The 15,709-nt window shown below is 38.5% G+C and overlaps 1 protein-coding gene across 1 annotated transcript in view; it reads right to left on the bottom strand.

The window, feature by feature from the left end:
• Positions 1-15,709, bottom strand: part of Cad87a (cadherin 87A) — a 193,906-nt gene that overhangs the window by 30,275 nt on the left and 147,922 nt on the right. The window contains exon 4 of the mRNA XM_076907955.1: positions 3,604-3,821. Within this exon, the coding sequence (XP_076764070.1) occupies positions 3,604-3,821 (218 nt within the window). The remainder of the gene's footprint in view (positions 1-3,603; positions 3,822-15,709) is intronic.

Raw genomic sequence — 15,709 nt, 5'->3', positions numbered from 1 at the left:
CGAATGAAACGGATCAACATCAATCGCGAACGAGGGCGATCAATTTCGAATTCCATCGACGGTGGGAAAAGTCAATTTCGAAAGTCGTTTTGGGGCCGTTCTAGCTTTCGTTCATCCAGAACGAGTGTCGATAAAAAACTGCGCCCGATATTTTCGCATAGACACGGCGGTCAATCAAGTTCCGCCATTCTCGTCGTTCAACTACGACCCTGTAATCGAGTTACCGCGAGATTTACATAGAAAACTCGTAGTTCCGAGGCGAGAAAGGGGAAACGAAGAAAAAAAGGAAAAAGAAATTGTATTTTCAGCTGGCGAGAAAGACTCTAGGGCGGCCATTGGCCCATGGGCCATTTAACTTTATGCGACATTAACTTCGTGCATCGATGTGTCTATATTTTTTAACACGCGAACGAGTGTGTCGAAAAATTAGGAATTCTGTTCTTTCTCAAAAATTACAGTCCTTAATCTCTTGTCTGGCCCTTAAATATTATAAACGTTCATTTGAAACAATGTAAAATAACTGGGTGACTACACGCGTGCCTCTTTTGATACATCTTGCGCGACATAAGCTCTACATTTTTGTTAACAAATGTTAACGAAGATTAAAAATATTTTTAACTTTGATGGAATAGAATTTTACTCCAAAAAAATCATTTTTCTATAATTGAGTATAACTGCTACCCAAGAATGTCCGAAACTAAATGAAAATTGCATCTTACAGTGAAACTTAATGGAAAAATGAATAATTAAGTAACTATCGAATAAGCGAGAATTCTTAAAATTTCGCTAACGTCATTTTGAGTACCAAAAATTGGGTACTAAATATTCTATACATTTCTATGAGAAATACCGGAGGAAGCTCACGGTTCACCCTAAGAGACACAAGTTCCCACTTGTTTCCACTTGGTAGTCGCGGATCGCGAACCATTTCTCGCTTTGCCAGCGAATATGAACCAGAGATACCGATATCAGTTTCGAGGAGCCTCGAACTTCGACCCCCCCTCACGATCTCCGCGCAGTAGGATCGCTCCTTTTCTCCTCTCGCCAGTTTGTGTCCTCTGAAACTGGCCGCCCCTGGAATTAGTTGGAAAGTCGAGGAGAGCTACGATCGGTACGTGCTCGAAATGGGCAAGTCGATCCTGATATTCTTTCGCTGTTCGTCTTTTTCATTTATTCGAGGGTGGCCCACCAGGTCTGGTCTCTGCATAAACGTGGCGAAATTTACGAGCGAAATGCGGTGAATCGTTCGACCAATAAGAACGAGCGAGCACGCTCTGCACTCTACGTAGTCTATGGCGTTCCACGAGCACGGCGAACAGCCAAATTTCTTTAATTGCACAGGCGTCTAAATTGGAATCTAAACCGTGGCAATTGGTTTCTACGACACTGCGTCGAGGACGATCTTCTTCTCGAGATCTTATCTGAAGTTTTACAGCCGTTCGAACTTCTTTCTCAATGAAAACGTATGCACGTGTCCCTTAAAAATAAATTATTGCCATTTTAGAACTTAAAAAATGACTGTAGCGAGAGACCATCGCGTTTATAGAAAAAGTAAGATGTACTCCTGTGTTTCTTTTATGGTTCTTTAAATTTAAGAGATGTGATTTACGATATTGCTTGTATTGTGGTTGATTTTTTCAAAATTCCAGCTCGCAGATGAACTGTTCGCAACGAGCCACGTCGTTTTATCCATCCTCGAGGACTGGTGATTTATTTTCCCGTTTCACCCTTCATCAAGGACTGGCTGCGACCAACCCTATCCCCTTCATTCCTCTCGATCGTTCCCGGATGTCGTTTTTGTATCGATGATTCGTCGTCGAGAGCTTACGGGGTTTTCTCCTCTCGATCGAAATTAATTGGTTCCGCCTTCGTTCCCTCGAATTTCGATGGCGTGTAGTTCTGGAGAGAAAAAAGTGCCTGAAGCGTATCGCAAATAGAATGTCAACGCCACGCTACGCGGTAATTAGTTCCACGAGGACGCGAATTCGATTCGAGCGTCGTTACACGAAGACGCGAGTCGATTTATCGGACTTCGCGTACGGTTCGACGCGATCAGTTCGTTAAACACTTCGACGCACATCTTTCAGAAACACATTTCTCTTTCTTCGATTGTTTATGAGCGCCAGATGAAATCGAAGTGACTTGGAAATGAAAATTATCAAATTTTGCCACAGTGTTTCCCAAAAAAACTTACGACGGCTATAACCGTCATTTGTTCAGCAAGTCATTTTTATATTCCCAAAGCAAATGACGGCTATAACCGTCATCTGATTAGAAAAATAAGACATCGATTTAGAAGGTTTATCGAGCGATATTTTCTTCTGTTTCCCTTTAACGATCCTCGTGGACGTTTAAATTTCAATTGTCCACTACCTCTCTTTCATTTCGAAAGTAATGAAGAGGAATATAGAGACCAGGAGACCGTAAAAATCCACCGTAACTCTCCAGGAATTAACCACGACACATTCTCGCTTTCCTATATCATACTTCTTCGGCACATCCAACGTAAGCCATCTTCCACCGTACATCTGTTCCCTTAACTCAGGGGTTCTCAAGTTATGGCACGCTGCCATTGTACCATGGCAATAATATCTAATTTTCGCTAACATTTAGTAATTTAATAATCAAATGTGTTTAATAATCAATCATTGGACCATGGCAATAATATCTAATTTTTGCTAACATTTAGTAATTTAATAATCAAATATGTTTAAATAATCAATCATGGTACCATGCCAATAATATTAAATTTTCGCTAATATTTAGTAATTTAATAATCGAATATATCTTCTCTTAACGTGCCAACAGCATTATCTTCTTGTCTACACATGCCAATAATATTTAATTATCGCTAACATTTAGTAATTTAATTATCGAATATATCTTCTCATAACGTTTCAACAGCATAATCTCCTTGTCTACACTACATCTGACGCTTGTCAGCCATTTTTGCTTCTCTATGATGTTTCTCTAGTGCAAATGTTTAACGTTTACTGTGTATTTTCGAACGATTGAACGTAGAAAAATATTGGTCGACTATTTATGACACATGGATCACTAAGTTACCTGTTTGAAAATTTCAAATGACCCATTTCAGTTCCTTGATCTATGTATAACATGAAAATTATGTAATATAAATAGTTGATAGCTTATATCCTATACCATCTTGTATATAAAACTTAAATAAGTATTTCAGTAAGTTTTGAATTTGAAACTTAAACAATTCTCCATTCCTTCTCTTGGATCTACGTCTGCACCTACTTAATGAAAAGTTATATTTCTATTATATAGAATTTAATTACTTTTTATTTTATTTTTATTTTTAAATAGAAGGTTATTTTAATTACCTTCGAACGATAGAATTTCTTATTAGTTTAGAATTATTAGGTTAGTTTTATTATTATTAATAAATATTATAAATTACTAGGTTAGTTTATTATTATTTTAATTAGTATCGAAACGAGTTTGAGAACCGCTGCTCTAACCTATATACGTGCAACCTACGAGCCCATAAATTTCGTTTAAAAAAAAAAAGAGAGACGCACAACACGCAAGAACACGAGGGAAAAAAAATGGAGGAACAACAGGGATCGTATAACTCACCTCGCGATTGAGAGGCTTCGCCAGCGTGATGACGCCTGTGCGTGGATTTACGACGAAATGGTCCGTGAGTTGTATGCCATATTTCACTGGCGATCCTTCGGGATCGTGGCCCTTAAGGACGAACACTTCCGTCCCGACTTTGGTCGATTCGGATAGCGGCAAACCCGCTGGGTACCCTCCCGCCTCGAGTATAGGCGGCTCGTTTACATTGTTCGCGTCTGAAACAACAGAGAAAACCGTTACTATTTTGCGAGCTACTTCGACAAACAACGGACATGTTTCACGTGTGATGTCGAATGCATTTTCGAAACTAGCGCCACCTTCCTGGCACTCATCCTGTTCATACTTTGTTCCCAAGAAATATTCCCAATCAATAAGATTAGAGTCATCGCCTTACTGGCACGCATCCTGTTCATACTTTATTCCCAAGAAATACGATTCAAGACTTTATTTCCAATCAGTAAGATTAGAATTATCATCCTGTTGACATCCTGATTCCCAAGAAATAAGGTTGAAGATCTGGGAATTGTCCAGTCTTTAGTCTTGATCAATCCTTCGTTCTATACTGTTAAAACTCTGCATAACAGTCGTCGCGACATTATACTTTGTATTTCAAATATTAAATAAAGAGTCGAGTGAGCAATTGCTAATATATATTTAATGAAGATACCAGTAGTGACATATAAAAAATTCTAATAGCCTCGTTTATCGCCTTCTAATGGTAAAAAGGTCCTCTATCTCTGTCTCAGAGTACAAAGAAAAATATGAGGAAGGTTGATAACACAATTGAAGAAGAACGAAACGAGTAACTGAAGTGCAACAGTGTCCTATTTCACTCGAATTGCATCTAGTCGTTTGCTAACTCCTAACAACTAGATTTGCTTGACGTCAGTGTGGTACCAAAGAGGACCGTTGCCTCTCGACGAGCAGAACGGGACTTTGATTTTGTAGAATGTGGATGGGACTATTAATTGCAATGATGGAGGAAAATTCTCGTGGCGTCCTGAACAAAACATGTGATTTGGGCGTGGCAGTCAAAGTGTTAATAAATAATGTATATGCATAAGCTTTAATAAGCGAGTCTCTCAACGCGTCGATCAGAAATTCACAAAAACGTCGATGCGTCGATGAGCGCCATCATTGGCATTGATTAAGGCGTCACGTCTTCCTCGATCGGTGCCGTGATTTCAACAGCACCGCGAAACAGATTATGATCGATGGACGGCTCGCGTCGACATCGATTTTTCCCTCCATCGATATCCTTAAATCTGTCGATAATCAATTTTATTCGCCTGAGGGATACCAAGCTCGTCAATCCAGCGTTAATAAAATTCCAAATAAAACGGTCGCATAATGTAAAAATATTTTTTAATTTATTTAAATGCAGTTCTTAGACCACTTTCATAATTATGGGCACATATAACATTTTCAGATGGTGGTAGTTAGGATCAGAGAGTGGTTAAATTAGCAACAATGGCTCACACGTTTCAATTAACCGTTCCCAAGAATTTTCAATTCACAGCTGTATCGACGAATAATTAAATAGCAATTTAATTCCGTTCAATCGTGGACTGTGCTAGGTAAAAATTGTGCAAATTCAACTGTTGAAAGGTATGGTAAACAAAGCGAGTTGCAAATTGTAGAATTGTACGTAGAATTTTTGATAAGCGCGCTGAGCGTTTTGAATTTATTATACGAACAAAGGAAGTGGTAATGCTCTCTTGAATTGTTATTCAACGCGCTGTATTATTGCGAGGCGAGAGAAATTTAGCCATGCGACATGAAAATAATTTTAACAGAAAATGCGGGGATAAAACACGTGGAGTCCAATTGCACGTCACGTTAACACAGAACAAAGGTTAAATTTCTTGTACAGTTTCAAATTGAAACACCAATGACCCACGATATACAATAAACAATACTCCAAGTAAGAAATTACAATATCTAATTTTTGTAGCCATCTATAAAGTGACCATTGAACAACAAGTTCCATGAACAGCACAAGTACTTACAAGAGTATACCAATATCTTCTGTAAAGAGAAAGAGGGAGAGAGAGAGAGAGAGAGAGAGCACACAAGTAGCTCTACAGTCGCTAGAACTCTATCTGGTCCCAAACAACAAAGCCAAAATTAATAACCAGAACGCAAGCCAAACACCACAATTGCCAACCTCTAGCGAACAGAGAAACACACCTTTGCTCGTGAAACTATTACTACAAACCTCGAGCGGAAATAAGAAAGCAAGACGGATCCAAGGAAAGAAAGTTTAAGTCCCAAGAGTCGTTAATTCGTCGCAAACGAGGCGGCCATCGCGAGCAGCAGGAGGCATAAAGCTGTTAAGGAGGTTGGCGAACTTAGTTTTGTCATCAGGCTAGTTTTGAAAGCCAGCCAAAATGAGCCTAATAGATACATCGAGCTCTAACGTTGTTCTGTTCTCGAAACCATTGATTTCAAAGCTCACCTTATATTTTATCACGAGATTTATGCCACGTGATTGTTATTTTTGAGAGAAATCTTTACTTTTTTTTACCATTTGGGTGCCAAACTCAGATAATGTATAATAGATGGTACGTGACTTTTTACGCATATTTCGCAATTTTTGGTCTTCACTTTGTCTCAATAGCATGCACTGTCTTGTAAATCTCATCACTTTCTACAATTTACCTCTCTATTTTTGTACCTTTGCGCGCTTTTTAGCATCTTTCTGCCTTTTCTCAATGTCTACCTTTCCATTCATCCAGCCAACCATCTCGACACACCTTCAGACCAAAGACCTTGCCAATTACCGATCTACAACTTCCATTTCTACCAGTCCAACCACTCCTGACGACTCCATACAATCAGACAGATCTTGACCCTAAAAATCATTCTACAAACTCATTCATATCCACGCATCATTTAACTTTAAAATACTCGTATATAGTGTCAATCACCTACAACTTCCACTTCCTACAACCTACAACTTCCATCAGTCCAACCACTCCTGACGACTCCATATAATCAGACAGATCTTGGCCCTCAAAATCATTCTACTCCAATTCACGCATCATTCAACCTCAAGATACCTGTATTGCGAAATATAGTATTTGTATACAGTGTAAAACAATGGTAAAATATAACTTAAACCTTGGAAAACAGATAGTCGATCTTAATCAGTAGCCATCAGAACGATAAGTTCGACGATAGAAACTTTCGTGGGCGATTGCCTACTCGAATAGCATCATCCGCTTGGTCCGACTCTTAGCGATCTTCTTACCGTCCATCTTCTCAGTTCACCCTCTGGCACTTCGATCATTTCCACGAAGTAACAAAAAATCGCCGCCCAGGCTGCGTTTTTCCACGTACGTTCGTCTCTGCGAGGTGCAACGAGTGGTAACAATAATCGTTAAACCGTAACGTCTGGTGGTTCCTCTTCTTCCCGGTTTTCTTGCTCGTTCGATGCACGCCAGCGATCCTGGCGTGGCCTCGCCAAACTATCTTCTCGTTATGGGTCAGCGTTCTGGGCTGGAATTGCGTTGGGCGCTCGCGAGGATGGCTGCTTCGTGACGGTGCATTTAAGACGGGTCATCGGTTGGTTCCAAGGTGTCCACGGTTTTCCAGCTTCTCCCTTAGTTAGCTGGTAATTAAGGTGTATATATATATACACGTGCAGTATCTTGCTGGCTCGTTAGTCGGCTCGTAGAAGCGTGGCTGGATCCGCTATCTCGCGTTAACTCTCTTGTAACGCGGTTCGTTCGTTTGGCGTCGTTGAATTTTATGAATATTGCGTTAGAAGAGGGTCGTTGCTGGTTTTCTTAGAAACGACGTGTTGTGGAAGGATTGGCTGTGGTAAATTGTAAATTTAACGCAACGTATAGAATGGTGATTCAATCGTGCCCATAATTATGAAAGTGGTCCAAGTCATATTTCTTGTTTGCAGATATTTAATGAATTGCATTTGAATAAATTAGAAAATATCTTTATTTTGGCGTCGTTAAATTTTATGAATATTGCGTTAGAAGAGGGTCGTTGCTGGTTTTCTTAGAAACGACGTGTTGTGGAAGGATTGGCTGTATTCATTAGCGAAGAGGTTGGACGTTGGTCACACCAGCGACAACGAAGTATCCCAGCCTCCAACAATCCCAAGATCGAGAGTTCTCCTCCACCTTCGTCGACGAACAATCGGATAACCTGGCAAGAAATAAGATTTCACGAGTCCCCTCTATCCGCGAGATCCAGAGTTACGAGCAGCATCCGTCAGCATCCGGAAATTGAATTCTCTCGCAGTGGCGGAGGTATAAAAATAAATCTTAAACGGCGGGAAGCGGCGGCTGGGCAGACAAAAGGGACCTCTGGGCTTAAAGGTTACGATGAGAAGCGTCGTTCGAAGGGAAAGAAGCCATTAGGAATTGATTCTGCCCAGCAGTCAAAGGCTTTCAGCTGTGGGTGGGCATCAAAGGTCGACTGTTTGACGGGAAAAGGGAAATCATTAGCTTCGACGAGTGCGCCCCGCGTGGCACGTGCTGAGAATCGTTTTTGAAGATGGAGACGCGATGCGTGCTGCGGCGGGGGCCACTGGAATCGTTCTGTCGACTTCGATAATGCTTCCTGCTGGTCGCTCGGTTGGATATCGCGCAGGTTGGTAGCTGTCGACTGCCATCGATGCGAGAAGAATCGAACGCGACGGGATTGGCCCTCCTGTGTCGCTCGTTACAAAGTGACGGCGATTTTCACTGGATGAACGATTGACGACGCTTCTCGAGCTGACAAGAGTTTTTTTTATAGCTGAACGAAACTGAAATGCAGTCGTGTATTGAGATTCGCAGAGCAAAGGTCAGTTTCAGTCACATTCTGACAATTTTTGTTACATTCAGCTGGACTTAAGTTTCACTGCAACCCTGAATTTATCCGCACGGTCAAGAAAATATTCCTATATACTATATATAATGTTATTCACTCGAATCGATTATTTGAAAGACAAAAGAGTGGTAATTTGAAACTGACTGGTAAGTTGAAACTGTGAAGCAACATTTTTGCTTTGTTCAGGACCCCACTCGAGCACTACCCAGTCGAGTGCCGTGCACACGACTAATTACCAATTAACAACGGGTTGTATGACCAGACACGAAGCGCATTCAGTATGTAAACTACACATATATAGGTCAGAGCTCAAGAACAGGCACGCTTCTTCTTGCACGCTCTTCCTCAACTTTGGTACCAACATTGTAACCAATTTTCTTCAACATTATATACTTCCACACATATAATATACAGTGAACCCTCTTATAACACGGTTTCTGCAACAAGATCAGTCAAACATCGAGCCATTTTACAAATTCTCTGAACACTCCATTTACACATCATTCGATATCCAAATACAATCAATAATCTAATGATACAACTAATTTTATTTTTAATTCTGTTTTTCGTTCGTTAATATTCTCTTTCTAAATCCATACCTTCTGTCGATGATCACTGCGACCCTCATCGTCTGTATCGTCTTCTATAACTAATGGCGTCCAATGTTTTCGCACAGGAAGTAAAATATCACTATTGTCACTGTTGCTATTTAAATTGTCTATCAAATCACTGTTCGCGACGTTAGCAGAACTTTCACTGTCCTCGTCGACGCTTGATATTCGTTTTCAAGACACTTTTAAGAGTGAATTTCTGATATTTAATATATCCGTACGATCGACTGCACGAAGACGCGTCTGACTCGAACGACGTACCACGCCATACTAGTGTTACGTGTTATTTATATTGGGCTTGGTCACGTGTTGTTGACGTATGACCTGATCGACGAATAGCGAATCACAGAAATATTCGAATAGCAAGGTGTAGTTGATTTTAACCATGTATATCTTTGTTAATATTAATAATAAAGAAATTAACTAAAATTTTGTTTCTAATGAAGCATTTCTTATACTTTACAAATATGTAAAACTTAATTATATTACTTATAAATTAAATGAGATATCTAGTATGCCAAAACCTATTAAAGAATGGTATACTTCATTTTAACCATCTACATCTTTGCTAATATTAATAATAAAGAAATGAACTAAAAGTTTGTTTTTACTGGAGCATTTGTTATACTTTACAAGCATGTGCAACTGCATCATTTGCACCAAACAATGCTACTGGTTTTATTTTACTTTTCTTCCGTAATGAGCACAAATTAGAACCTACCCTCTCAAGGAGCAACTTAGAAGATAAGAAAGTAGAAATGTTACTTAAATTTATTGAAGAAGCTGAACTAGTAAATTAACTACTAAATGCTGAACTACTAAGTTAACTACCTAATTAAGTACTAAATGCTGGACTACTAAATGAAGTACTAAATGATGAGCTACTAAATTAACTACCAAATCATTTACTAAATGCTGAACTAGTAAATTAATTACTAAATGCTGAACTACTAAATTAACTATCTAATTAAGTACTAAATGCTGGACTACTAAATGAAGTACTAAATGATGAACTACTAAATTAACTATCTAATTAAGTACTAAATGCTGAACTATTAAATTAAGTGCTAAATGCTGAACTACCAAATTGACTACTAAATTAACTGCTAAATACTGAACTACAAAATATTATTCTTATTTAGTTGACGCGAGTATAAACCCAAACGATAGTAATATTATGACAGTGACAGTCGCTGCATTCGTTTCTGTCACGCGCGACCATCGAAATCGTTGGCCACGACGTTTTTGGCGGCGCAACAAACACGGCGCAACGGATCGAGGCGGGGCGAAATTCACTGTTTTCTAGGCTCGAAACGATATTCGAAGGATTAAAGCGTTTCCGACGCGGCTGGGAAATATTGCGCCCCGGAACTCGCGCAACTCTCGCGAAAGTGATGGTGCGTATCAACGATTTACAATGCGCTACGCGAATAGCTTTAAACGATGTGCAACGCGAAATCTCTGGAAATGCACGCGCGAAATATATTGTACGTTGCGCTAGCTGTTTTTTTTTTTTTTTTTCGTTTTTTCTCTCTATCGCGCCATCGTTGCATGTAAATCAGACAACGCCACGCGAGTTTATCTCGGATTTCGAATAGATTCATCTAATCGTATTATTTGAACGACTTGTGTATTTTATTTTATTTTTTTTGTTTTTTGCTTTCTCTATTTTATGAAGATACGACTTTTTCTTTTTCTCTCATATTTTAATCTGTACGAGGGATATTTGTCGCTTTTCTATGTCTGCGTATCGTTTGAATTTGTTTGAATAATGGCTGTTCGAAAAATAAAAATCGAGCAATATAATAATAGCAATCGAACGAAATATTACTAAACTGCTACGATTATTGCTAAGCATCGAATTTAAAAGACGTAATAATACGTCATCGATCAGCGAAGTATCAAATTGCCAAGTGTATTTTTTTTTTATTAAAACTCGACGTGACACGACAAAAATTTAAATACAGAAACCTCAGAAATGAAACATATAAGTCCAGTCGAACCAAAATGGAGTCAACTGAACTGTTTCTACGACCACACAACTTGCCAAAGTGCTATGACGTAAGTCGTTAAAAAATCATTTTCAATTAGAACGCAAAATTCAGCAGACGTGAAATCTTCGCGGCTTTAAATCTCCTCGAGAGCAGCAGCCGTCGACGATCAAACTATACTTTAGCCTCATGCATTTTCCACGCACTCTTTGGCCCATTTTGGTTGGGACGATCGCGAGCACGATATTGCATAAAACAGAAGACTGCGCGTACAGTAAAATCTGCTTTTGTGCGGTCCTAAAATCATTCTACAAATTCATTTGAATCTACATCAATTAAGATTTAAGAATCTGCATCATTTAAACTTAAAATACTCGTATATATTGTCAATCACCTGCAACTTCCACTTCCTACAACTTACAACTTCCATCAGTGCAACAACTTTTGACGACTCCATATAATCAGACAGATCTTGGCCCTAAAAATCATTCTACTTCAATTCACGCATCATTTAACCTTAACCAGTTAACTGTGGAATTTAGTTTCAGAATCCACCGCACAAAAACAGGTTTTACTATATTCGAATTTCATACGTGAAATAACAGTATTAGTAAGATTAAGTAAGTGTTAGTATTAGTAAAATTACCTTAAACACTTAAGTAAGCATTAGTATAAGTAAATTATTAATTATTAAATTATTAGTAAGTATTAGTAAAATTTCCAAATATTTTTTAGCACGATTTCTTCTATGCGGTTCCTATCCACCGCACAAAAACAGATTTTACTGTATTCGAATTTCATACGTGAAATAACAGTATTAGTAAAATTAAGTAAGTGTTAGTATTAGTAAAATTACCTTAAATACTTAAGTAAGTATTAGTATAAGTAAATTATTAGTAAGTATTAGTGAAATTTGCAAATATCTTTTTGCACGATTTCTTTTATGCTTATCCACCGCACAAAAACAGGTTTTACTGTACATTCTTAAACGCGACGAGGCTGGCGACGCGGATATACGCGCATTTATGCGCTGATACATCGCGGGAGCTTTTAAGGGAATTGCATTAACAAGTCTAAAATAATTCTCCGCCTCCTGCTGCGATACGAAGGGGAGACGGAGAGACGATTCCCTCTCCCCCTCGTCGTCTCTATATTTTTCTACCAGCTTTCGTTTCGAGCCCCTGTCGCCTCTTTTTCTCCGCTTCTTTTCACGCGCCAGACTCGCGTCGCAGCACTTTGTCTGATAGCGAAGACTGGCGCGAGCATCGAGCAGAAAATCCGATTTCCTCTCGGGTACTGCTCGCTGAGAAAATCATTAGCTGTTTTTTTGGTGGTTTAGCCGGAAGTATTCGTCGTGGGACGTTCGTTTGACTTTTTGGCACGCTCTGATCTTGTGGATCACGTTTGAATTGAAAATTGTCACTTTTTCTCTTTGACTTTGCTTAGTTTTGAAGCTTCGAAGCTTTATGTGTCGTATTGAATGTTTAAGAAAATTAGGAATTGAAATTCCGATTTAGTGTCACTTTTTCTCTTCTGGTTTGCTTAATTTTGAAGCTTCGAGGCTTCATATCTCGTATAGAAACTTGAGAAAAATTAAGAATTGAAATTCTGATTTAGTGTCACTTTTTCTCTTTTGGTTTGCTTAATTTTGAAGCTTCGATGCTTTATGTCTCGTATCGAAATTTGAGAAAAATTAAGAATTGAAATTCTGATTTGGTTTCACTTTTTCTCTTTTGGTTTGCTTACGTTTGAAGCTTCAAAGCTTTATGTTTCTTATCTAAACTTGATAAAAATTAGAAATTGAAATTCTGATTTAATGTTCGAATTAATTGTAGTGTAACAGAAGAATTTTGAAAATGTAATTTCGAGTTGATGATCAATGACAAAGGTCTCTGGTAAAGAAGTGCCGGATTATTCAGGAAATTATATTTTCTCTGCTTTAGAATATATATTGGATAATTGTTATCGTGTTATTTCTATTTTATTACTGAACTTTAATTATAATGGAAGCTTAATTAAAATTGTTAGATTCGAAATTCGATATTACGAGAAGGTCTACATTACGAGATAATAATAGCGTTCGTTAATTATTTAAAAGCACAGAGAATAATATATTAAATTATATGTCAAGAGTTTCATCGAACTATCTCATACTTTTATTTCGTTTCAGATTCATCGTGGATGTCATAGTTCGAATTAATCCCTGGTTAAATCTCCGCAATTGTTTTTATTACACTCCTGTGTCTAATTAATTCCACAAACCCTCGATTTTACCTTAAATTTCTATTCAAACTGCACAAATATATTTTCCAATCTTACATTTAAGATGTTATCTCAAAATATCAGCGAAGAATATTAACATTAACAAAGATATAGATGGTTAAAGTTAAGTATACCATGGTTTAACAGTTTTTTCTCTTTTAACTTCAAAATTAGGTAATAAACTACCAATAAACTATGCTGAACTACCAAGTTAACTATTAAATGTTGAACTACCAAATTAACTATTAAATGCTGACCTACTAAATTAACTATTAAATGCTAAACTACTAGAATTAAAAAAAAACTATTTGTTTTTAATAAGTTCTTGGAACGCAACTCCCCTTTTTGTACTAACTCTAGCTCTCATACAACATTGTTTCACAAAACACAGCATTTTCTAGGAACTCAACTACCGCGTTATAGGAGAGTTATCTGTATTTAAAATCTGCAGCGAATATTTCATTGGTCTGGACTCAGCTGAGCCTTATTTTGGACAGAAGCAACGCGAAACCGAATTGAAAGCAGCGCTAAATGCGCGAAGCGTCTGAGATCAGCGAGAACCAACATTTTCGAGGTCCAACAGTTCTTTTCCTCGTCGCATTTGCATAATACCAGCACTGCTCGAGATTCTTGGAGAATTATTCGAGATGACCTCCCCTCGAAGGTAAACGTTTAACTCTGCATTACCAGCGGATAAGTGTTGTTTTCCTTTCTGCAAATTACGTTCGAGAAACGCTCCACTGTTTTAACTGGCACTGGGTGCGCAACGTGCTCCCAGAATTTCTACTGAACCAGGTATCCTTCGAACAACGTTGTTACTTTGTTGGGGTTTAACTCGAGTTATTTAATTCAGACGAGACTTTTTGAATCTCGACTCGAAGGTTCTGCACGTGAATCTCGTTCTATCTTGTATTTCGAGTCGCGTTACGAATTCAGTGTACACGTTGTACATTATTACAGAAGGTGTAGGGATTTATGATTTAACCCTTTGCGCTCGAGGACTCCAGAGCGGAGTTATTTTATATTTTGCTTCAAAGTCGAGGACTCTGATACGAAGACGATGCATATAATTACAGTTAAGTATCTCTGTTTGTAAAAGTAGCAACGTTTTGATGAAACTGGAGTAAAATCAGGTGTACAAAAATTTGAACGTGTCAATTAACGCAATATTAAATTTTTGACAAATCCTATACAAAAATTTGAACATGTTATTTAACGCGATATTAAATTTTTGGCGAATCCTAGCGAATTTTCCATTTTTCCAGGGTTCCAGAGCAGAGTCATTTAAAATTTTCTTTCAAATTCGAAGACGAAAATGATGCATATAATTACAGTAAAGTATCTGTGTAAGTAAAAAGCAGAAAAGTTTCTACAAAAATGGAGGATCGCTTATTCTAAAAAATAAACACTTGAACGTGTCAATTAACGCGACATAAAATTTTTGGCGAATCCTAGCGAATTTCCATTTAATCCAATGACGCGAACGGGTTGGACACATCCCATGGAGAACCATGGTTCAAAAAGCAACGCCTTTAAACCCGGAACGTGCCATCATCCGAGGCGCAGTTAAATTTCCTGGCATAATTCAAGCCCCCCGTTTCGCTCGCCGATAAACCAGTAAAAGCTCGCGCGTTCCGCTTCCAATGGAAATGCGAACGAATTCAAGTTTTCACATCGACAAATACCGGAATTATACGAAAGTTCCTGGGCGGAAGAGAAAGGAGATGGCGGCGGGTGTCGCAGAGACAAACGTGCGTCTGGGGACGCTGCTGGAATTAGGGGGCGAAAAAAAAAAAAAAAAAAAACGCACGGAGAAGCTAGAACGGAAGAGGAAGAGGGTAAACAGACAGTCGACGTGGAAGAAGAAGATAGCAGAGAGGCGAGGAGGTGGAAAATTTCGAGGCGAACGCTGAGAAAGAATCGAACCTTAATGAGAATTCCCAACAGCAGGTGGATTTGCATGGCGAATGGGTAATTAGTTGGTAAATATGATCGTGGGATGTTCAGGTTTTCTGCTGCAATCGTTACTTCATAAAGAAGCCATAAAGAACCACTCTTTTTATTTTATTCTTCCTCCATGAGAAACACAAATTAGAACCTACAACCAATGGTAACTTAGAATATAAGAAAGTAGAGATGTTATGTAATTCGATTTTTAAACACCAGATGTCGTAATGATCGCAACGAAAGTCAAGTTCAATAAAGATTGCATCAAGAATTATTAAAACGAAGCGTGAAAGAATCGTATGCGATGGAAGGAGGTTGGAGAACGTTGCGGAGGAACGGTTTTCTTCGTTCTCAGTTCCTCGCACGGGACTGAAACAAGTCTCTGTCTAGCCAAAGCTGCTTCGTAGTTCCAGTAGTTATCCCAGGGAAGTTTCGATCATCGAAAGCTAACTTTGA

Source organism: Xylocopa sonorina, chromosome 17, assembly GCF_050948175.1.
Source record: "Xylocopa sonorina isolate GNS202 chromosome 17, iyXylSono1_principal, whole genome shotgun sequence".
In the NCBI taxonomy this organism is placed as follows: Eukaryota; Metazoa; Arthropoda; class Insecta; order Hymenoptera; family Apidae; genus Xylocopa; species Xylocopa sonorina.
This window is presented reverse-complemented; position numbering and strand designations above follow the sequence as displayed.